This window comes from Hylaeus anthracinus, unplaced genomic scaffold, assembly GCF_026225885.1.
Source record: "Hylaeus anthracinus isolate JK02 unplaced genomic scaffold, UHH_iyHylAnth1.0_haploid 11985, whole genome shotgun sequence".
Classification (NCBI taxonomy): domain Eukaryota; kingdom Metazoa; phylum Arthropoda; class Insecta; order Hymenoptera; family Colletidae; genus Hylaeus; species Hylaeus anthracinus.
In genome coordinates, this window is record NW_026534333.1 from 1,131,205 (window position 1) to 1,154,537 (window position 23,333).

At 40.3% G+C, this 23,333-nt stretch overlaps 3 protein-coding genes across 7 annotated transcripts in view; 2 read left to right on the forward strand and 1 right to left on the reverse strand.

Annotated features, from left to right (window-relative positions):
- Window positions 1-7,911, forward strand: part of LOC128887009 (neurogenic protein big brain-like) — a 22,449-nt gene extending 14,538 nt beyond the window's left edge. Inside the window, exons 3-4 of the mRNA XM_054142410.1 lie at window positions 4,193-4,400; window positions 4,997-7,911. Of these exons, the coding sequence (XP_053998385.1) occupies window positions 4,193-4,400; window positions 4,997-6,190 (1,402 nt within the window). The 3' untranslated portion in view covers window positions 6,191-7,911. The remainder of the gene's footprint in view (window positions 1-4,192; window positions 4,401-4,996) is intronic.
- A 350-nt stretch (window positions 7,912-8,261) lies between these two features.
- LOC128886999 (regulator of nonsense transcripts 1) lies at window positions 8,262-16,756 on the forward strand. Its single transcript, XM_054142385.1, has 5 exons — window positions 8,262-8,935; window positions 10,256-10,533; window positions 10,630-10,785; window positions 10,880-11,473; window positions 11,580-16,756. The coding sequence occupies exons 1-5, from the start codon at window positions 8,747-8,749 to the stop codon at window positions 13,720-13,722; spliced, it is 3,360 nt and encodes a 1,119-aa protein (XP_053998360.1). The 5' UTR covers window positions 8,262-8,746; the 3' UTR covers window positions 13,723-16,756.
- Window positions 16,757-16,841: 85 nt separating this feature from the next.
- LOC128887008 (poly(A) RNA polymerase gld-2 homolog A-like) lies at window positions 16,842-23,246 on the reverse strand. 5 transcript variants are annotated; one of them, XM_054142408.1, is made up of 12 exons: window positions 22,764-23,240; window positions 22,197-22,409; window positions 21,668-21,814; window positions 21,051-21,439; window positions 20,771-20,955; window positions 20,420-20,703; window positions 20,172-20,340; window positions 19,942-20,085; window positions 19,521-19,649; window positions 19,251-19,440; window positions 19,056-19,171; window positions 16,842-18,976 (listed from the first exon to the last, which is right to left on the reverse strand). In XM_054142408.1, the coding sequence occupies exons 2-12, from the start codon at window positions 22,197-22,199 to the stop codon at window positions 18,813-18,815; spliced, it is 1,920 nt and encodes a 639-aa protein (XP_053998383.1). In that variant the 5' UTR covers window positions 22,200-22,409; window positions 22,764-23,240; the 3' UTR covers window positions 16,842-18,812. The 5 variants fall into 5 exon arrangements, with proteins under 5 accessions (XP_053998383.1, XP_053998381.1, XP_053998379.1 ...); XM_054142406.1 differs by having other exon boundaries at window positions 21,668-22,372; XM_054142404.1 differs by having other exon boundaries at window positions 21,668-22,409.
- Between the last annotated feature and the right edge of the window lie 87 nt (window positions 23,247-23,333).

Consider the following 23,333-nt stretch of genomic DNA (forward strand, 5'->3'; position numbering starts at 1 on the left):
ATTGTTACATGCAGGGAGTAACACGAGTACGACAGATTTGAAAAATACTTAAAAAAATATTATTCAGCTCCATAGGCTGAATATTATATTTTCTTTCCAAATAAAAATAGCAAAATGCTTCGTTATTTCTAGGTCTTATCCGGATCCTATACCCTTAAAAGGCATATCGGTCGAGTAGTTTTTGAGTTATCATTTCCACGGATCGGAAAAATGAAGTGTTGAAAAACATACGATATCTCGAAGATTTCTGTCTGAAATAAATTGAAAAAATCCTTGATTATAACTTTGACTTTCACGCGTCGCACTCCCCTCTCTCTTAATAAACCTATAACCTTCGCGTTTCGTGTTCAAAATTGCAAAAAATCCTCCAAGACACGTTCTAGGATCGGTAAAAAAAAAAGAGCAGCGTATTGAAGTTTAAGCAAAGTGCAACATGGTCCGGGACGACGGACCCCCGGACACGAAGTAGCAACAATGAACGCCTTGACGGGACCGTTCAGAGAACACGCGAACAAGCGTGTCATTACCCTTCTCGCGGTGTTTCCCACAATCGATCGTTTGTCCCGGCAGTTGACCGTAAAACCTAATTTTCGGGTTTAACCGCAACCCCGTGGGCATCTGAACTTTCCCACAGGGCGAGACTTTATAATGGTATCACGTGTAGAAACTCTCGGCCGCCTTCGTCTCGTGACGCGTCACATGTGGCGGTTTTCCTCGTTGGAAAAAGAGGGGGGCCGAGATGGAACAGGGAACGTCCGATTCAGCGAGTCGTTGGACGGGACTTGGGGGGGGGGGGGGGGGGTTCGGTGCACCGCACTGGCTCACCCCAGATGAATGGTCCAGTGGGTGGAAGACTATCAATAGCTCGTTAAACACGACAGTGGCCCGGTGAAAGCGATACACACTCCCTTTTCTCCCTCGAATTGAAATTTATTTAAAGCTTCGCGACTCTCCTCCTCCCTCTCTGCTCCCTTGGAAACCCCTTGGGGGTTGTTTCTGGGGTTCGCAGTACCCCCGTGCGAATATGGGGCACAGGTTGCACGCGGGCCAGCTCTCGAGTCAAGTGCACGCACGCGAGATTAAACGTTCTCTCGGCGATCGGGTGTATCTCGCCTCGATCGAGGGTCCGTCGCTATATACGTGAGAAAACCGCCGTGAGAGTTACCCGGGGGAGTATCGAATCACTGTAACGACGAAATAGTCACTCGGATCCTTGATATCCACGTCGGAGGAGAGTCTGTGAGCTGCCTGGGAATCATTTTTTTGGGAAATTGTTCTTGCACACTTAGTTCCGAGAAAGAGAGAAATTTTACATAATTATTGTCACGTTTGTTGAAGGGGTTATACCATCTCGGCAACTTATTTTTACACAGCTCTCAAGTATATATAATAACTTTCATTTTAGACATGTACCCAGAAGTTACGTGGACAATTTGAGATGAATGAGAATGAATGAGAATGAATAAGAAAATGAATAAGAAAAAAGATTGAAATATGGCGGAGATATGGGTCGTGAGATGGAACCTTCTTTCAAATGCTTAAAATATTTTCGAAAGTATAAATAAATTATCTAGTTCGAAAGCAAATTTTTATGATTTAAAAATCTCAAGGCGGCGTAACCCTTTAAATCACCTATTGAAGACAATACTACAGAAAATAAGTCATAGGGCAACGCTTGAAAAATTTGAAAACCGTCGACGCAAAATTGTACAAACTTTTATCATCGTTTCTCGGTTACGTGTACCTCGCGAGGTCGCGCAACGTCAGTCGTCCTCGACGTCATTTGTCTTTCAGCGATTCTACTTGTCGCCATTCCCAGCTTCCATTGCTCGCGTAACAGCCATAGAACGATGCGCTTAGGGTTCAAGCGTATAGCTGGGAGACTCGTTGCTCCGCGCGTTGTTCCGCTTTTGTTTCCGCTTTTGTTTCCGCGCGCGAGACTCCAGAGCGTCGCGTACAATGGGAGTTCGGCCTGCGCTCTGACAGCGGAGAGCAGGTGGAAAAAAAGCATTCCCTTTCCGGCGGCGAACGAGAAAGGAGGCCCACTTGGAAAGGGGACTAAAATGGAACGGTGTGCTCTTTTAAGCGAAACGGAGATTAAAGCTTCTGTGACGAGTAAGCGTTGACGAAGTTCATCGACGGTCACAGGTTTCCATCGAATTTACGATGAAACACGGAAGAAACGAAGTGGTTCGAACGAAACTAGGGGAAAGTGACACGATTTGAATCTGACATGAATCTGATTATTCGATTGTAGGGGGTCGGGACTGCTTTTACGGGGATAGACGACAAAATACACACAAATCTTTTCTTATACGATAGATAAGTTCTTTACAGATTCGTGTAAAAAAAAAAAAGAAGGAGGTTTCCAATGGTAATATTTAATGGTGCATTTAACGATGCAATACGTTACGTGAGTATGATAGAAAATGGGTAGGTAAGAGTTATCGAATAAGCAGATTTCCCAGCAACTACTGCGTTATGCATTGATGCATTGGTACTAAAGACTGCGACTCGTACTAGATCGCTCATAGTTGGAGAATTCGTGTTTGATCGAATAAATTATTCAAGAAAGGTAGACTTTTTCTTGAACCATGTACAACAACTAAAGACAACGCGTAAATATAAAAATGGAGTCAACGCTCTTATCTCACGTTTACATCTCCATCGCGACCATCTTCGTTTCCATCGATACAGTAGCGTTTTAATCATTCTTTCGTAGATAGGTAAATAACATACAGAATGTTACGCTCGCAAATCCGCATAGTCTCTACGTCCATACTACGCATAGTTACTACGTCCAACGGAATCGATGGTTCGCAAACGAGGGAACGCTCCATTCGTCGAGATAAAAAAAATAATAAAAAAAGAAAATAGAACAAAGATCCCGCTTATCATGGCTCGTAAAAGGAACTCGGGCGCGCGTATTCCTTTTCTCTTGTTTCCACCCTCGAACGCGATCATAGCTGTCCACGGACAACGCGCTTAATCCCAATTGTGCGGTCGTGATCTGCATTTCTGATTTCATCAATTCGCTCTCTCGTGACGCGCGTTCGCCGAGGGCCACTCGATGACATCGCTAAAGGAGCAGGGGGAGGTTCTATTTGCATCGAGTCGAGATCAGAAAGGGGCAGAATTTTGTGCCGATCGACGGGGTGACGGGATTTTAGGCACGTTAGACACACGGTGCGGAAACAAGCGTTTAGGAGCGGGATCGGGCGTCATTGTTCCGCCATTCGTCGTGATCCGTTCGCGAAAAAAAAAAAAAACGAAAGAAGATGGAACAATTCTGAAGAATTATTTCAATAAACCCGAGCATAATTTGCTTGTATAAATGAGGTACTAGAAATATACTGCTACTGTGCTAGAAATTGTGAAAATCACGGCGAAAACACGCGAGAATGAAAGATTGAATCGTAACGAAACTAAAGAGAAGGATTATCGATCTGTTCCTGAAAATCGAGGCTCGCATATGGCATTCGATGTGACAGCGACGCGCGCCGCCGTATAATATACGATGATTTTCCTATTGAAAATGACGCAGACCAGCGACACCATCCGTAAAAGCCCCCCGCGGCAAGTCGGTCCCTGTGGTGTAATGTTTATATTAGCCGGTGTATTCTCGGGCCCCCCTCCGACACCGACTACAGCGTTAGTGCCCCTCTCTGTACGTTTCTTTTGCATAAAACCTCGTTAATTTTCTCGCTTCGTACAATCATACGGGGTCACAGACTTCGCGACCTTTCATTCTATTCGGGGCTGTAAACTGCGATGGACAGCAATTAAACGGTCAACAATGGCGAAGTTTTATTCGCGATAGGAACGATGAAAACGGGGGGAGACTCGAGTAAAATTTAAAAAAAAAAAACGACTGGTTTCCATAAATGAATGCTGTAGATACGTGTATGCCTGGGATAGTCCGAAAAAAGGTGGAGATTTCTGAATTTTTCGAGGACAAATATTCGAAAGGGTATTCGAACGAACGTTTCTTAGTGGATGTTTCGTAATTTTTGTATTTAAGAAATCTTGAATGACAATAAATTGACGAATAAAGTCTTATTTTTACTTGAGCTTTACTTGAGTTTTACTTGAATCACTCGAGTAAATAGGCCGCACATGACGCGAAGTTCTTCTCTATGATTTGTCAGACTATCCCGAATAATGTTTAATTGTTTTGTTGTTTTGTTTACAGAGTGTCTGCGCCATCCAACACGCAGACCCTAACATCTCCGGGTCGTCTAGGTGGGGCTATCGAGCGACTGTTAGTGGAACTGGCACTTTCGGTGCTGATCGTTTTGGCCCATTTCACTTCTGAATCGACCAAACCGCTGTCGATCTCCATGGCCTCGAAACCAGCAGGCGTTTTGGCCGCAGCATACACAGCGTCCACCTTAGTTTCGGTATGTTCGTTTACTTGGGATCGTGTTCCATCGAAGTACATACATGCTACTCGCTGTCGAAAAGTGATTCACGAATAGATGGACAAAATTCTTATACGAATTAAATTTTGCCCATCTCTGTTACTTCGATGTGTCTAAAAAAAAAAAAGCAGTTACTCGTTTTCTTTTTCTTTTCTGCTGTGCACGACCACCACCACCTCCTCCTCCTCCTCGTCCCTTCTGCTTCACTTCCCTTCGTGTAACCGGTCTACATCCAAAGCGTCTCCTGATCTCTTTCGAATCGGACCCAACGTTTGCGTCTTTAAAGAGCACCTGCAGTCGCGCTGAGAAAGACAGAGGGTTCGACGAGTTGGCAGAGACGTGGCAGGGAAAGAGGGATGAAAAAAAGAGAGAGGAGAGCTCGATCGCGATCCCACCTGCTCCGGGAACGCGTGTACAATGCAAGCACCGAAAAAGAAAAAAAAAACAACAAATTCGAAACCACAACGCATACGCGATAAACGCTTAGGCGTCTTGTGCTCAAAACGACCCGAGGATAATTCTCGTTCGTTAACGCGAGGTACGTTCCGCTAATTCCGAGTTTCTTCCATTTTCAGAGTCCATTCCTGAACCCTGCCCGAGCTTTGGGGCCAGCGTTCGTGACCAATCGCTGGGACAACCACTGGGTTTACTGGGTGGGACCATTGTCCGGAAGCGCGATAGCCGCTTTGTTGCACGAGTACGTGCTGAGTCCGAGACGGGCCAGGGATCCACGCGACATGGACGACGGCGACAATTCCTCGTTGAGGTCGGACGAGGACACCTACGACGACCTGGACAAACCAACCGGACCCAAATTCCCCAGCGCGTACGCCACCTATCGCCCAGTCGCTGGGGCCCCTGCGTCGATCTACAGCGCGCCTCCATCAGCCTTGGATCGCGTCGAGTCCATTTATGGAGGGACCAAGTCCCTCTACTGCAAGTCACCACCTCTGACACGCGCAAATTTAAACCGTTCCCAGAGCGTCTACGCCAAATCTACCACTGGCACTCGGGACGGTCTGATGATCCCGAAGCCAGGACCGCTGGTGCCTGCTCAGAGCTTGTACCCCATCAGAATCGGACAGACAGCCTCTCAAAACACCAGGGAGAACAATCAGCAACCAACTGGGCCCGGCGGACAGGCCCAGAGCACGCAGAACCACAACAGCACTAATCAAAACATGCAGAATCAGTTGCAGCAGTGCACACAAAGCATTTACGGTATCAGGGGAATCTCCACGAGTCTAAGCAACCGAGAGAACGGGATCTACGGGGTGTCCACGGGATCTAGCATCTACGGACGTGCCCCTGCTCCTCCTCCAGGCGTTCAGAACACCTCTCAATCGGTATCCAATTCTCAGTCCACGGGACAGAATCATCATCCACAGCAACAGCAGCAGCAGCAACAACAACAACAGCAACAGCAGCAGCAGCAGCAGCAGCAGCAACAACAACAGCAACAGCCACCGCAACACCAGAATGGCACGATAACAGCCACCTCTGACAACGCTGCCAATTCTAGGAGACCCGAAAGCATGTACGGACATATCTCTAGGCGCAGCGATGACTCTGCGTACGGTAGCTATCAAGGTTCCACACGGGGAAATTATGGCAAAGTTCCTGGACCACCTCCAGGACCGTCTGGCCAACCTAACGGCCCACCTGGTCCACCACAGTACCGCGAGCAAGGCAGACCCAGTCCAGTGGGACCCTTGCAGCAGAACCAACAGACCAGTTTTCAGAAAAATTCACCGAATCCTCAATACTGACTATAGGCTCGAAGCTTCTCTGCTGACGTTTGTTGGGTACAGCTGTTGCGTGATCAACAGTAGCGAAGATTATTTCACCGGTCAGTGGCTGTTTGTGTCGGACTTCATGACAAGGTTGAACGAGAATCTCCAACTGCTAGGTGATCCTTATTGGGATTCGTCTACGTTGATTATAAGTAACGAGTACAGTTTAGCGAGTGAGGAAGGTTGGGGAGGCGTTGACGAACAGTAGACACGTGCCATTTTTGTAGTGTGATGAAAGGAAACGAGAGAGAGGCCGATAACGATGACGGATTAAGAGGTTTCAAAAACTTTAGGGGAATAACTTTTCACTATTTCTCGCTTGCAGTGGAACCAGTCTTATCTTAGCGGTGATAGCGTTGTCAGATATACAAATTTGTACCGACGTTCGTTAATACACCTTTATTAATTAGCGGAACCTGAGTGAAAATAGTATCTAGATTCCGGGTCGGAAAAGGTTAAAAGTTCGCTAGATGGAATCGGTGTTTGTTATTCTAAGAATGGAACTCGATTGGAAGAGAGGAACAGTTTGTTTAGAATTATTTCCCACCAGTATTGGGAATTTAACGGAAATAATTTGGAACAATCGCTGTATGTAACTGAAATTAACTCTCCCAATTGAGAAAATTGCAAAGGGTTAAATGATAATTGAAGAGCGAATGTGGTTCATTTACAGCGCTATCGTACGGCTATTGTTGGAACTCGACACACGACTCTTGGTATAAATCATCATGACTATTACCGTTGCTACTCACGATGAACTGATTTTAAATTTCAGTCGTGATCAGTCATTTGATAAACTTTTGAAACTTTGGCTAACAAACGACAAATCAGCTGAATCGATTACCTTTAATCGATATATCATAACAAGACTGATCTCATAAATATTTTTATACGTCACAATTAGACGCGTCGAAAAGACTGCTGGAGGTAGCTCCACTTTCCGGTAATTTGAGTTAAGCGAAAAAAAACGAATTAAAAATCAAGTTCTTTTTCATCTGTTCTATAATTTCGTAGTCAATTGATATTTGGAGTAATAAATATGACTAGTGGATATTAAAACCACCTTCCTATACCTTCCTTTCAACAAGTACGATGTGCCTTTTTATAAAAAAAAAAGAAGAAAATGTTTATTCCTACTTCCCCGCGTTATGACTTATTGGTAGCACGTTTCTTTTATAAACAAAATATAAATATATTGTAGAGCTACCTCTTTATTGCGTCTAACATATTAGACATGCAATGCCATCTATTCAGAAACCATACTATTACTCGTGCTAACTCCATCTTCACCAAGTGAAATATTACATTTCCTAAGATGGAGCTGTCTCCTTATTCCTGCAAACCTTCATGTTTGTATAATCTACAACGATCGACTTCCGGTCTAGCGAAATGAAAAAGAAACTGTATAATATCCGGAAGCAAATAGGGATACATCGTGTATATTGCACGATGTGCGTTAAGACGGTATTATTTTGAGAGATATACGATAAATTCGATATAAATATTATAAAAGTAATGCTACTAGGGAATACAGAGAAGTCGATAGAACTTCGAAGATGACAAGTGTTTTGTATATATTATATAATATTAAACTTTGTATTTATTATTTTTATTGTAGCAATAGGATTTCGATAACGGTAACGTTCATGTATGTACGTAAATAGAAAAACTCGACAATAAACTATTCGGTAAGACAATTATCACATTCCCCTTTTTTCTCTGTTGTGAAGATAGTCCAGCGATGTGAACTTGTGTAAGAGGTAACAAGAAAACAGTTATTAGATGAAGTAGTATTAGTAAAATTATTAAAGGAAATAAATATTGTAAAACAGGACAACGTAAGATTGTAACAAAAGGCGTTTCAGTCGCATAGCAAGTCCATTCCCTCACAAATAAGTGAAATGAACCATTTATGAATGACATCTTCCAAGAATACCAACTCAAGCAAAAAACATAATTGACCAACTGTAGCACAGGATGTTTTTCCCGCCAATGAGTCCACCGACACCGAACCATGTTGGTGTCGCCATCTATCGCGTCGCGATTCAATCCGTCCCTTATCGGACGGTGTTTGACCGATAAATGCATCGAGCGTAATCGGCACGGTGGATCGAATCGCGAAAAAGCCGCCAATCGACGTGTTTCTCAGTGTCTCTCGCGAGGGAAATCGCCGAGATCCCCTAAAAACCTTTTCTCGGCTCGACGCACTTTGAGATCAGCTGATGACGTAACACCCGACGAACGCAAAGAAGAAAAGTTAGCTGTGTGCGACTCGTGTCGGTGTTGGTGGGCGCGAGACTTGCGCGAGACAAAGTATGGCGTAGAATTCTCTGGGCCACTTTCGTCGAAAGTGTTAACCCATTCACTTGGTACACGTTGGTTGGTTTCCGTTTTCTCTGGTACGAGCAGTTTCGCGAGCGTATCTCGGTGCCGCGGCGTTATCGCGCGTGACGGTGTTTCGCTGAGTTCACAGAGCCGTGGGTCAGTCTATCCATAGCGGAACACGAAAAGGACGTCGAGTATCGTACCAGGATGAGCGTCGACGCGTACGGGCCCAGCAGTCAGACCCTCACGTTCCTCGACACAGAGGAAGCGGATCTGATCGGTGCCGACACGCAGGGTAGCGAATTCGACTTCACCGACTTCACCTTACCCTCGCCGAGTCAAACTCAGGCCTCCCAGCACGATGCTGTTCAAAGTCAACCTAGCCAGCCTGTACAGGTTGGTTTTTCGACTCGTCATATGTTTCCTCGAATTCAATCTCTAACCTATATCACGTTTCCATTTCCCTATTCATTCATCGCCGGAGATTTATTAATTTTCCGTAGTCACGCGGCAGTAACCGCCTAACCTCGTTTTTTCACCGTGCTTCTTGCCAATTCCATAGCACGTCGAGTCCCACGTTGTTGTGTAGTGACCGCGCACCACTGTTGAGCAAACCTTATTTCACTATCGTGATTACCCAATAATCCTGATTAACAACTAACCAAACACGATTACCTACGAAAAATTATCAATTGTCGATTTATGAATGAAAATGTATGTTATAATCGCAGATTAATCTGTCAATTGTGAGTTATTATTCAGAAGTGATCACTGCTTAACTATGCTTTGTTTGGAAGTTACACAAACTTTACCAGTAATACTTACGAGACTAACATATTTGCTATTGTTGGTCAATTGGAAAATGTCTGGCTCGAAGTATATTACATTTGTAGAAACTTCATGTAGCGAATGTTTTTAATCATGTACATTTAACATGTATTAATTAAGCCACTCGAATGTTCTGAATGTCATGTTGGTCCATAGATCTCATTTCATCTTAGACTTTCATATAAAAAGTGGAGTATTTTATATACGCGATACTTGTAGCAAACATATTGATTGAGACACCAATTTTATCAAGCAATCTATTTTTATTACAATTAAAATGTTGCAGAGAAATGGATGACAGGAATAATATAACAGAATCCATGTCTACTTTTCTTTCGATTTCATATTCTTTCCTTGTGATCATTTCTTTGTATTCTCAATCAGAATTAATACCCATTCCATTCTTACCATGTTTTCTTTTTGTCATATTTAGATTTTTCAAATGATTTTTACAATATTAAGAGGTTAGGAGATTCATGTGTGTGGAATCTTATTTCGCATTGTTGTGCAAGATGAATAGTATTCCATAGTGGGACCAGTTTACTTCCTTGTTTACTTATTTTGACAAGGAAACATACAGTTATGCAATAATAGATTATGTGCTACAAGTAGTTAGAATTTATTTAGATAAATAACTACTTTACATAAAAATTTGCATACTTAGTTCATATTTATTTTGTGATCAGCTTTTGACTGAACATGGAAACGGTTGTGATAATGTATTGTATTGGTTCATGAAAATTGTAGTGTTGCACATTATTTTTACAAACAAAATGAAGACACTAAGTGAAATATGAGGAAAGTAAAATCATCAAAATAAATATCTAGTTGGTTAATACAGAATAAAAATGTTTATTCATCAAGTTTTTAATAAAGATTTTTATTTAGGTTAATGGAACGAGCGGTGGTTCGTCTTTAGACCTGAAGATATCTGGAGCTGCACAGACTCTTGCTGAATTACAGTTCGAGGAAGAAGAGGAGGAAGCATATTACAATCGTGACTTACCAGAACATGCATGTAAATATTGTGGAATTCACGAGGCATCATGCGTTGTTATGTGCAATGTATGCAGGAAATGGTTCTGTAATGGACGTGGAAACACATCTGGGTCACATATTATTAATCACCTTGTCCGTGCCAAACACAAGGAAGTCACTCTGCACAGGTATGGAACTTTATTCAATATTTGAATTTCACTACCTTGCATTGTCGCTTTAATTTTGTTTGCATAATTTCTTGATATCATTTTGTTACATTCCAGGGATGGTCCTCTGGGAGAAACTGTTCTGGAATGTTACTCTTGTTCAGTTAGAAATGTTTTTGTCCTTGGCTTCATTCCTGCAAAGGCAGACTCTGTTGTTGTGTTACTTTGTAGACAACCGTGCGCGGCTCAAAGTTCCTTGAAGGACATGAACTGGTAAGTGTGTCTCGGTTATTTATACATTCATAAGTCAATTAATAATGAATTTTTAGATATCCCTATTAGAAAATAATAATATTGAATCTATTAGGGATCAAGAACAATGGAAACCGTTGATCGAAGATCGCAGCTTTTTAGCATGGTTGGTGAAAATCCCATCCGAACAGGAACAGTTACGAGCCAGACAGATTTCTGCCCAACAAATTAACAAACTAGAAGAATTGTGGCGCGATAACGTGGACGCGACCTTCCAAGACCTTGAAAAGCCCGGAGTAGACGAAGAACCGCAACAGGTACTTCTGCGATACGAAGATGGATATCAGTATCAGAACATATTTGGTCCTCTCGTGAAACTGGAAGCGGATTACGATAAACGTTTAAAGGAGTCTCAAACCCAAGAAAACATCGAAGTTCGGTGGGACGTTGGTCTGAACAAAAAAACAATCGCATATTTCATGCTAGCGAAAACTGACGGCGACATGAAATTAATGCACGGAGATGAATTAAGACTTCGCTACTTGGGCGAGCTTCACAAGCCTTGGTCAGGCATCGGTCATGTGATCAAAATTCCTGACAATTACGGAGAAGAAGTCGGAATTGAGTTAAAAAATAATTCCGGCGCCCCAACCGAATGTATCAGTAACTTTGTCGTTGACTTTATTTGGAAAAGTACTAGTTTCGACCGGTAAGTGTTGAAAAAGTAATCGACATTTTTCGCTAAGGAAATTTTTAACTTGAAATATCCAGTAATCGCATTTTTATATAACACGCATAATTTTTTTCCATTGTAGCATGCAGTTAGCATTACGGAAATTCGCAGTGGACGATACTTCCGTATCCGCTTACATATATCACAGATTACTAGGACACGAAGTGGAGGAGGTTCTGTTTCGTTGTCATCTTCCCAAGCACTTCAGTGCTCCCAACTTACCTGACTTGAATCGATCCCAAGTTTACGCTGTGAAACATGCCGTGCAGAGGCCGTTGTCCTTGATCCAAGGACCACCTGGCACTGGAAAAACTGTAACCAGCGCCACGATAGTGTACCAACTGGTGAAACAAAACGGTGGACCCGTGCTGGTATGCGCTCCTTCCAATACAGCCGTGGACCAACTCACGGAGAAAATACACAAGTCTAACTTGAAGGTCGTACGACTTTGTGCGAAATCGCGAGAGGCAATCGACTCTCCTGTAAGCTTCCTGGCTCTTCACAATCAGATCAAGAACATGGAGACGAACACCGAACTGCAGAAGCTGCAGCAACTGAAGGATGAAACCGGTGAACTATCCAGCGTGGACGAGAAACGCTACAAATTGTTAAAGAAGGCTGCGGAGAAGGAATTGTTGGAAGCAGCAGATGTAATTTGCTGCACCTGCGTAGGAGCTGGTGATCCAAGATTGCACAGGCTCAAATTCCACTCTATTCTAATCGACGAGAGCATGCAAGCCACAGAACCCGAATGCATGGTCCCAGTCGTCCTTGGAGCGAAACAATTAATTCTCGTCGGTGATCACTGCCAATTAGGACCAGTAGTTATGTGCAAGAAGGCTGCCAGAGCAGGTTTGTCGCAATCTCTATTCGAGAGATTGGTCGTGTTAGGGATCAGACCGTTCCGTTTGGAGGTACAATACCGAATGCATCCGGATCTGTCGCGATTCCCATCGAACTTCTTCTACGAAGGCTCTTTGCAAAACGGCGTGTGTGCCGATGAGAGAAAATTGTTGAAGATCGACTTCCCCTGGCCAGCACCCGACAAACCCATGTTCTTCTACGTTACTCAGGGCCAAGAGGAAATCGCTGGTAGTGGCACGTCGTACTTGAATCGAACCGAGGCCTCGAACGTCGAAAAGATAGCCACGCGATTTTTGCGCTGTGGCGTGAAACCCGAACAAATTGGCGTGATCACACCTTACGAGGGTCAGAGAGCCTATCTGGTTCAGTACATGCAATATCAAGGATCCTTACACTCAAAGTTGTATCAGGAGATCGAGGTAGCTAGCGTAGACGCGTTTCAAGGCAGAGAAAAAGACATAATAATCATGTCCTGTGTTCGATCGAACGAGCACCAGGGCATCGGGTTTCTCAACGACCCGAGACGCCTGAACGTTGCATTGACCCGCGCCAAATACGGAATAATCATCGTTGGAAATCCAAAAGTGTTGTCCAAACAGCCTCTCTGGAACCACCTGCTTAGCTTTTACAAGGAGCAGAAGGTCCTCGTGGAGGGGCCGTTGAATAATCTCAAAGAATCCATGATCCAATTCGCGAAACCAAAGAAGCTGGTCAACGCTGCGAACCCAGGCTCGCATTTCATGTCCACGTCGATGTACGACGCACGGGAAGCTCTTATACCAGGATCCGTGTACGATCGTTCCGGCACTCAGGTGAACGGTACGCAGAATCACAATCCCTATTACCAGAGGAACGTGCCACTAGATATATTCAGCAGGACCCACGATACGATTAGCTACATCAGTCCCGAGAGGGCTCAGGCAGCGATGAACAACGTGCCAGTACCCGTGGGGATGTTTATGAACATGGCCCACGTGCCGCCGCGATTCTACAATCAGCACCAACAGGCGTTGCAAGCTAGACAGAATCAACGCAATCGACGTGGCACGGTTCTGTCTAAGAACAAGCAAGGACCTCGAATGGGCAAATTGAGTCAAACGGAGCAGAACACCCAACCGTATAGTCAACCTGGCTTGCCCCTTACCCAGGGAACCACGCAGGGCATGTCCCAGCCAGGGTTTAGCCTCTCACAGCCGGGATTGAGCCAAGCGGAGCTTTCACAGGACTCGTTCGCGGTCGGGGAGTTCCAGTCCCAGATGGACGGTTTACTGTCACAGGACTCGACCTATCAAGGCGATCGAAGTGGTTTTTATCAGTCTGGACAATCACAAGCCGGGGGACAGTTCTCCCAGCCATACTGAGCCGAGACCGTACGGCTGAGCAACGCAATTGCTATGCAGCGTCGCGGGAGCGACTGAAGGCTCGTTCGACCAATTCTTCTTCGACCAACAAACCACAAATCACTAACTGCGCTAAACGGTAAAACGGCTCGAGGCGATCGAGTACGGTATTTATGCACGCAGTCGTCGGCGTTAAAGAGGGTTTTAAAGCAAGCAAGAAAACAAACGAAATAAAAAGCAATAACAGAGGGAGTTCGTCGCCAAATAACCGTCAACTCGAACAAACAATAAAGGAAAAAAAAAAAAGGAAAAAAATAATGACAAAATACGTTTCAGACGGGAAGGAACAAATGGCAACACCGCTGGATGATAACAGAGTGTGCGGCGACACGCCCAATGGAAAAAGGGGTAAGACTGGGAGACGACACACAATCACACCACCAACTCACCGTGACACGCGCTTATCGTGAACGGACCGTTTTATCGCGGGGATCGAGTGACGCTATAATTACAACAAACAAACACACAAAAAAATGTCAAAACTACGAAAAATACAAAAAAAAAAAAGACGATGGTAATAATAATAGTAAACAAACAAAAAAACAAAGAGAAGATACGGGACGTGTAACGCTTCGTGACTGGACCAAATTTCGACAAGTGTGCCAACGTAGTACCTGTAACGCACAACTGCACGAATCTCTCTCTACGACGAAGGAAATCAAGGGCCAGTGGCATCGACACTCGTGACTTATGAGACGGAAAGATCCACAGCCGGCAATAAAGATAACAGGAGAGAAAGAGAATGGAGAACGTATTGGCATATCGGTACACGTTACGTGTCTTTCCAATTTCCCAAAAGACGACACTGGCTCATGAAAGTGTTCGAATGCTTACAACCACGGATTGTAATGAGCAAGGTATGTAAGATGGCATCGAAGCTTTTGAAATACTGTTACGATTATGGGACGGAGCAGCAGTCGTAGCCAATACCGGCAACAATTTGAGACATTTTATCAAATGATGCGATTACAAATTTATTTATCAGAATTAATGGTACATCGTTTGTGACGATTGATAATGAATTTTTGTTGTTATTATTTAATGGAATCGAAATCAAACGTGTTCTACGTGTTTGAAATATTAAATTATTTAAGAATATATCGTTATAGATTTATTTTGAAATTCGAAGAAATAAGGTTACAAATTAAGTTTATAAAGGTTGAGGATGCATTTGTTACTTAAGACGAATTTAAATGCTCGTTTGTGTTACCGAGTACATTTATATTCGGAGAGAGCGTTATTTGCATTTAAAATAATAGAAATGTTGGTCATACTTTGCTGATGTAAACATCTTATTTTTATTAATACGGCAGTAATGATGTTTTATTCGCAAGTATTTTAATCCTCTTTAGGCCAACAGCTCATTTCGTCGTTAACCTGAAGCGGGTCCAAAATATTTGTCGTTGAAACGTCGGCATTGTTTATACTAATAAAGACGATGATGCTTTTAAAACCAACTATTGTTGTTTATTTAAAAAACAAATAATGCTTTATCTCCATAAAAATTCAATAAGAAACATAATCTAATTTATAACTTTATTATTCGTTCGAATATAAAAATGAATCTTCCAAAAACATAATTATATAGCTGTATTCCTCAAACGCGTAGAAAAGACATTTTTTACGATTTATATATTTGAAGTATCTCTTTTATATATCATTGTACATTATAAATGCATAAAATCCTCAATTTGATTATTAGACTGTTTTCAAATTTCGAAGAAAGTATAATTTCGTTACCTGTGTTATATCGTAACAGTATTTTAAAAACGTTCGGTGTAACTTACATGTGTCATTAATTAGAGCTACCGATTGTAAGCGTTCAAATGACTTTGTGACTCACTGTGTATGGGAACGATTACGTCGCAAAAAAAAAAAAAAAAGAAAAAGGGGGGAAAAGCGAACATGCCTATAGAGATTCCATGGGGATCCTAGAATCGTTCCTGGCGGCCCGTACACCGCCTCTTTCGATCATAACCTCTGTAATATCGTTAATCAAGACGAAGGATGCGACAATAACGCGTGTACACGGCGACAACGAAGAGCATGACACAACACGAACACTAACTAATCGACTTTATCGAATATGTCGCCGAAAGAATTGTCGTCTAACAGTACGGAGGCCGACACTTGAAGCATCATCACGAAATGGGGGGAATCCCTTTCTCGTAGGCTTAGCGTGATGTTGACATTGCGCTGACCCGATAAGGAAATCCTAACCAACCTTAATTCCGATCGTGTTAATTAGTTTCTATTTTTTTCTGGTTAGACCGGTACATATAATTGTACATATTTTATTTACCGCTGGGGGTCGACAGAGCGCAACAATGGAGAAACAAAATTTATTCGACGTTGTGTTTCTCTTTGGTAGGGTGTAACAATCGAAATGGCTGATAAGAACCGATCACACACGAACAGAGATTTGATAAACAATGATCCGCTGTAATATGAGATTTTGGAAACATCGAGGACGATGTCCCCCAGTAACCGCTGGGGAAGCCAAATTCTACCTACCAACGACACAAATCACGTTTAACAACATTTTTGGAAGCAGCTCTGAAATATACAGAAATTGTCTGAATTTCGAAGAACGTTATTCATTTTGTCCGTAACGATATGAGTAATCCCATTTAGCGTTCAAGGTATTTTACTCGTTCTAGTATACTGACCAAAGTATCGTTCTATCTACTAATTTTTAATTCAGACGCTTTCCTTTCTCGTTTCGGTTTTTTTTTTTTTGTATGTTATCACTCGTACACCCCTGGTACCAATGTTTTCTACTTTCTGTCTGTGCTGGCTTCTCGCGGTAATCGAATCAATCACAGAATAAAATTGAGAATGACGAAAAAGAAAAATTATGAACAGCATCATGCAATTACAAAACAAATCGTTTTCTTTTCTTCTTTCCGACCAACAGCGCACCGCTAACTGCAGAATATAATATGGAAATTCATTGTGAAATCTTATGGAACGAATAAATTTAATTTGCAGGAAGCATTGTTGTTTCGTCATTGTTTAATTTAACTACAGAAACTTAACTTACCTACCGGAATTCACATTGTTAATTTAATAATCAAAGGTTTGGACGTATATAAATATTTTTTATTTAACAGCAAAATGAAAATTACAAAAGTTTGGTACAGTTATATTAAAATTTAGCGTTACATATGCATCGAATTGACAAAAAATGGAAGGAGGAAGATAATAAAGATGTCCAGTTTGAGCGAAGGAAGATACATAATTGTTAGATCTTTTACATTTGTTACAAAAATAAGTAAATAATGAATTAGAAAAATATATGTTGGGCCTGTTTAGAGATGACACAGGTTATAATAATCTTGAAGAAAGTAATAGTTTTTTTTTATGCGAACTACAATTATGACGGTTCGGTTGTAACCTATTTATACAGGCCCAAAAATAGAATATTGCACTAAATAATTTTTATACTGTAGACACAGCCTTTTGTTTTCTAAATATTATTTAACAGATTACATTATGTTTATGACAAACGAAAGACTAGTCGAAACGAGACTAGAAACGAAATCAAACTAGAGACTTCTGATTATTATTGAAATTAGGAACTTCTTTTTCTTTTTTTATATATTTTAGCAAATAACTATTTTAGGCGATAATTGTTCAAAATGTAACTACGTAACCGAGTATTGTTCAGTCTATTCTTAAAATTTTCAAATGCATTGTTGATCTAACCTGCTCTTCTTTTCGAAATACAGATTGAGCAGGCTGCACGTATTATAAAATCTCTTCTTCACATTGGAAAGACGAAATTAATTTTTTACTTTGGCACGTGATATAGGTAACTAAATATAATCACCATGAGATATAAATAGCAGTGAATTGTTTTTGATAAACTAATTTTACTTCAATCTTTTTTTCTTTTCTTTTCGCTCTTTTTCTTTAAATTAAGTGAGATACGTGTATTTAAGAGAAAACCTCGATGTTTCGTCGATTTACATATAATTAGAATTTTTTTTTTAATTTTCCCTTATTTCTTTCGAACAATAATTTTTTGTTTCATTTTTTAAACGTTTTTAATTTTTTTCGTTCTTTCTTTCTTTTTTTTTTAGTACTTTTTATATGTAAGTTTAAGGTCACTATAAGTTTCAATTAAGAATAAGTACCTCTTTTTTTTTTGGCGTTTTAACGAAAATTCATTGACATGTGATTCTCGAATTTTTGAGTTGAAATAGGTCTTCTCCCAATATTCTTGGGCGACAATATTAATATTTACTATGAGTAATTGTCAAAAGGAACTGAAATTCTACTAAGATATTTTTTTTTTCTTTTTTTCTTCTTCAATATATCGTATTTAAGTGAGGGGGCCACGTATATATTTAATAACGGGAGTATTGCAGCCCCACAATGATAAGGCACCGTATTTTCATGTTTGAGAAAATTTTGTGGAAAAGCACACATCGAAATCAAATTGAACAAATTTTGAATAAGGTAAATCAATGATGTTCGTACGAAACAAAGCGTTGCAATCGCGCAGGTTTATCATTAACGAACCCCTTGATTTTATTTAGGGTTTTTTCCAAAACCTTTTGTACGCTGTATTCCGCGTGTTTCAATGAAAAATTTCGAATACTTACGAATATATTTTTCTCTCTCTCTTTCTATATATATTTATATATCTCGTTAACGTTTTCTTTTTTTCTTTCTTTTGATTATGAAGTTGCATTTTCGTTCCATATAAAAAATCAAGTAATAAGTGGCTTTTACACGTTTATAAAAAATGTAAATAAGAACAGAAACAAAACGAGAAAAATACGTGTTCGATCTTATGAACGGAACGAGTGAGCCATTGCTATAGAAGCACAGGCCATTATCACAAGATATGAGCGTGTTAGCTCGAGATAAGCGTAGAAGACTACCCCATTGTACTTTTTCATCTCATACATCGGTGGTTAAGGATATATCAGTCGAGTTGCCTCGGTTTATGTTGATAAGAGGCCGATTGCAAAAATAAACTGCTCTCGAATATAAAATTATCCTAGATAACAAGTATTTCTATACTAGCTTGTTAACCGTGGTTACGTTACGATATACGGCGAAGCGGTATTAATCTTGACGAATATCCTAGCCAAGTCGTGATGTTCTTTCAAATTCTGGTATGTACAATCAAATACATGTTTGATCCTAGCGAACACATCGGGATCATAAACCGATCTTGCTGTGTTGGTAAGATCGAATGGCTCTATACAGTCACAAGAATTGTATAAAAATATCGAAGTATAGGTCATTGATTTATTAGATACTGTTAGGTAGACACTTACCTTCGATGCACAGATACTTCCACTGATGTGGATCATTTTTATAGGATCGCGCCCTTCGACATTCCCCTATCGGTATTTTATTAGCCAATCGGACCGATATCGCGTATTTATTGAAACTGATTAAAATATTATTAGCTTATTACGACGCTGTTCATTGAGATTAACCACGACTTTATGTTTCGTTTTCTTACTCACTCGAAGACGACGTAATATCTAAAAAATTCTACAAGTAGATCTCCCAACGGTTGTTGATTTCTCGGCCGAAGCACAGATGCTGGAATGTCCAATTCTTCCTGGATATCTATGCAATGAATGTCCGTGTGCGGTGTGAATTTTCCCTCGTAAAGAGAATGTAAACAAGGTAAAACCGGTGGATTGACACCACCTGTAAAAAAATGAATAATGACAATCATAACAAACTCCGATAATATTCGTGAAATTAAAAAAAAAAAAAAACACACGTACACTGTAAAAAGTGAATAACCATAAGAACCAAGGAATAACTCGATATGGTCATGTTTTTGGCATCGTTAATATTTTGAGATTGAGCCCAAAGTTTGATCACAAGTACCAGTGGTCTCACTCTCCAATCAACTGTAAAAGTATTTCTATCAGTTGAACTTTTTCGCATCAAGAATGTTTCTTTCATTTTTTGGTTTTCGTACAGGATGAGACACTCGAGATAGATCAACCGAGTAGCTTATTTAATTCTGGTGATAGTCAATCACTAGTTTTTATGGCAGAAGGGAAGGTATATTTTCTTCAAGTATAATCATCTTCCTTGAAAGCCAACAGAGATTTGTTCCAATTATTTTTGTAATTAACAAAACTAAACAAGTTAGTTCGATGATCTGTCTCGATCTGTCTCTATATACAGTAATCTTACTTCGAGAATAACAGTAGAGCAAGTGGGTGTTCCGAATACCTACAGCATTGTTGCAATTTAAATCAACTTCTAAATTTTGTATGGAATCGTGAAACTTCAGAATCGGTACTTTTGCTTGTATAAGTTCCAGCTGTTCTATAAAACCTGTTACAATGAAAATATAATTTGATCACACGTAATCGCACTCTGAGCTACTATAATATAAATTCAACGTGTAGATTGACACCTACCACATCTATTAAGACATTTCAGTATTTGTTCCAAGTGCCCAACAGCTTCGTTTCTTTGATCCATCTCTGTATGCCTTACCAAAAGGCACATGTCAACATCGCTATTATCCGATCCGAAACCATTCATCGTAGATCCAACCAAAAATAATCCGTATTTTGGAAATGCAGTCTAAACACATTAAAAATTTCGAAACTGACTATTTAATATAATTTACAATTTGAATTGGTGACCTAAAAAATGAGAGTACCTTAATGTAAATGTAAAGGTATCTCCAGAGCATCATTTTGTTTCTATAAACAGTTTCAGTCTGTTGGTTTAACATAAACTTGGACCAAACGTCCTTCGATAGATTATCCCAAATTGATCCATTGAGTAGTTCATCTGGTGTGTGAGTTACTTCGACTAAATGTGATCTAGCAAGGAATCGATCTGGCGCGATTCCATATCTGGGGAATGAACTATAATTTGGCGATACCAGTCCCATATATTTTTTACTTCGTTGTAAACGCTGTGGAGGTGGACTATTTCTTCCTGAAAGTATAATTTCTCCCTAAAACGAATGTGTGAACAGATTCGTTTGACATAAGTGCAAATATACCTGAGGGATATCTTCTTTTATTCTGATAATTTTGTACTTGAGACCTAGATGTAGACATTGTAGCGGGATAACAGTTAACTTGCCTTTGATTCTGATAAAACTGATGTGGAGGAGTGCACGAAATTATACCATATTGCATTATTCTATTATTTGTAGCATTATTCGAATGTATTTTGTGCGATTTCCTGTGATACAATAATTTCTTAATGTCAATTATCGAAAAAGTACGTTATCTTATGTTTTTATATGATTGCTTTTTTTCTAAATGTAAAATACGCACTTTATGCTTTGATCGATGGAAGAATTTATAGAGTCCCGTTCATCTGAACTCTCTGTTTGACTACTGTCGATTTGATATTTATTTGGCGTTGGAGAGCGAGAACTGAAGCCGCTATCGCTACCATATTTTTCATTGTTTCCAAACGAATCTCTAAACGAAGTTCTTTTACCAATTTTACTATACCAATTCGATTTTTTTACCAAACCATTGCTGTTTGGCCTAAAATTATGGTGTGGAGATGGCATAATAGGCGTACTAGTCGAGGTATTTGCACATCTTTGCCAATTTCCTGAAGGCATGCTATTATTTGACTGCACGTAGTCTATACGTCGTAAAGAAGGTATTTCGACACCCATCAGTTGCAATAATTCCAAAGGATAAGATCCTGTCTGCAAGAATATCGTTTTTACTCCAAAAGATTCCAATGAGTAAAATATATTAATAATATCGAGTAATTACATAAACATTATGTGGACTATTTGTTCAACTCAACTTTAATACAACACTTTCTATAATTAATGAAATAGAATGAATTCTAAAGAAGAGAAAGGCTTACAATGCTAAACAAGTAGTCGAACTACAAAAAGTAATTAATTAACAAAAACGTAAAAATATACCTGTATCATTTGATGTCTATTCTGTGAACAAGTATCTGGACGATACTTCGTGTATTCGTTCTGATGGAACGCATTTGTACTGTGAAGGTGCATTGCATGTGTTTGAACCGGCGGACTCTGTCCATTTGCCTGTTGGCCACCCATTATCTGCACCATTATTTGCGGTGGATACATAGCGTGATACATAGTCAAAATAAATGTATAGAATGCTACAAAATTTACTACTTAAATCTGTAAGAAACTTTATATCCTCTGACTACGCTACTAATTACTATGCATATAACAACATATCGATATACTGAATATTATTTACATTGATTTATGCTACATCCAAGTATAAAATAAAATTAATTCACAGACAATTCTGCAACTATCATTAGAATACTCAAACGTACTTTCCCTGTTTCTTTCTTTGTGAATATTAACAAATAACAGGGAAGACTATAATTGATTAAATATATATCACTAATTAATTACTAAATAAATAATGTATAAATTGATAACAGTTTCGTGAGAACTAAATATGAACCATGTATCTCCTTTTTCAATGCATCTCATTCCCTTGTAACGTTATTTTACTTCCAATACGTAAGGACGTGTTTTCTTGGTTATATCTTGCTTATTGTCGTGCAGTCCCAATGGCGAATGGTACTCTTATTCAGGAGTTGCTCTCGTGATACCAAACATTTGTGTTTCTAAAACTCTCTGTAATGGACAGTTTTATAATTCGTGTAGCACATTCCTGGAAAATGATAATTGAATAATTCTGTGCGTGTTAGGTTACGTTACACAAATAACGCAGCACTGTATAATTAGACGATTATTTCTAACTTATTGCTCACAGGACACGATCACGGCAATAAATATACACGGAAACAACGGTCGGTTACGTTCAAAATGTACTCTGGATGAAAAAAAGTCTACCTGTCGCACAGATAACGTCGAGGACAGTGGACGTAGAGAATTCGAAAATCGTACGAACTGGCGCACGATGTGAACAAGAACAAATAATAGAGAGCAAAATGTGTCGATGAAAGAAGCTAACACCGAGCACATTGTTGCTACAAGCAACTTTTAGTGGCAAGTGATCATGTACCTATTTCGTGTCGCCATGTTGCGAGGATCCACGTTCGATCTAACCGTGATATCTTCCCAAAGGAGAAGCTGGGATCCTGTCCCCGCTGGTTCCTACAGCGCTCTTGAATAATTACGACGTGAACGATGTATGTTTGTAAAATGTGCTGAACGCAGTCGTATTCCCGCCGAAATCCAGTGTAAAGTTTCTCGCAATCCTTGATTACTGGTATTATTTTCACGACAAAACACGTCCTTGGGATTCGCGCGTGGATCTTGTCACTTTTAACGCATTCCGACTAACTACGAAACTTGCCCGTTTAAATTTTCGAATTCCTCGACGTAATAGACGTTTCTCGGCTTGACACTAAATATTTACGTACCGCGACGTTAGATGGCGAGACACGAAGAAAATTAGGAACTTACCGAAGGAGCCATGAGAAAACTTGCCTATCGCCTCGATGATTAAACAATTGGCGAATTATATTATTAAAAAAGAAAGTACAAACGAGCAAATTTTGTTTTTATTTTACTTACTTTACGTACAATCATACATGGTGTATTGTAGAAAATATTAGAAAACTATGAGCTA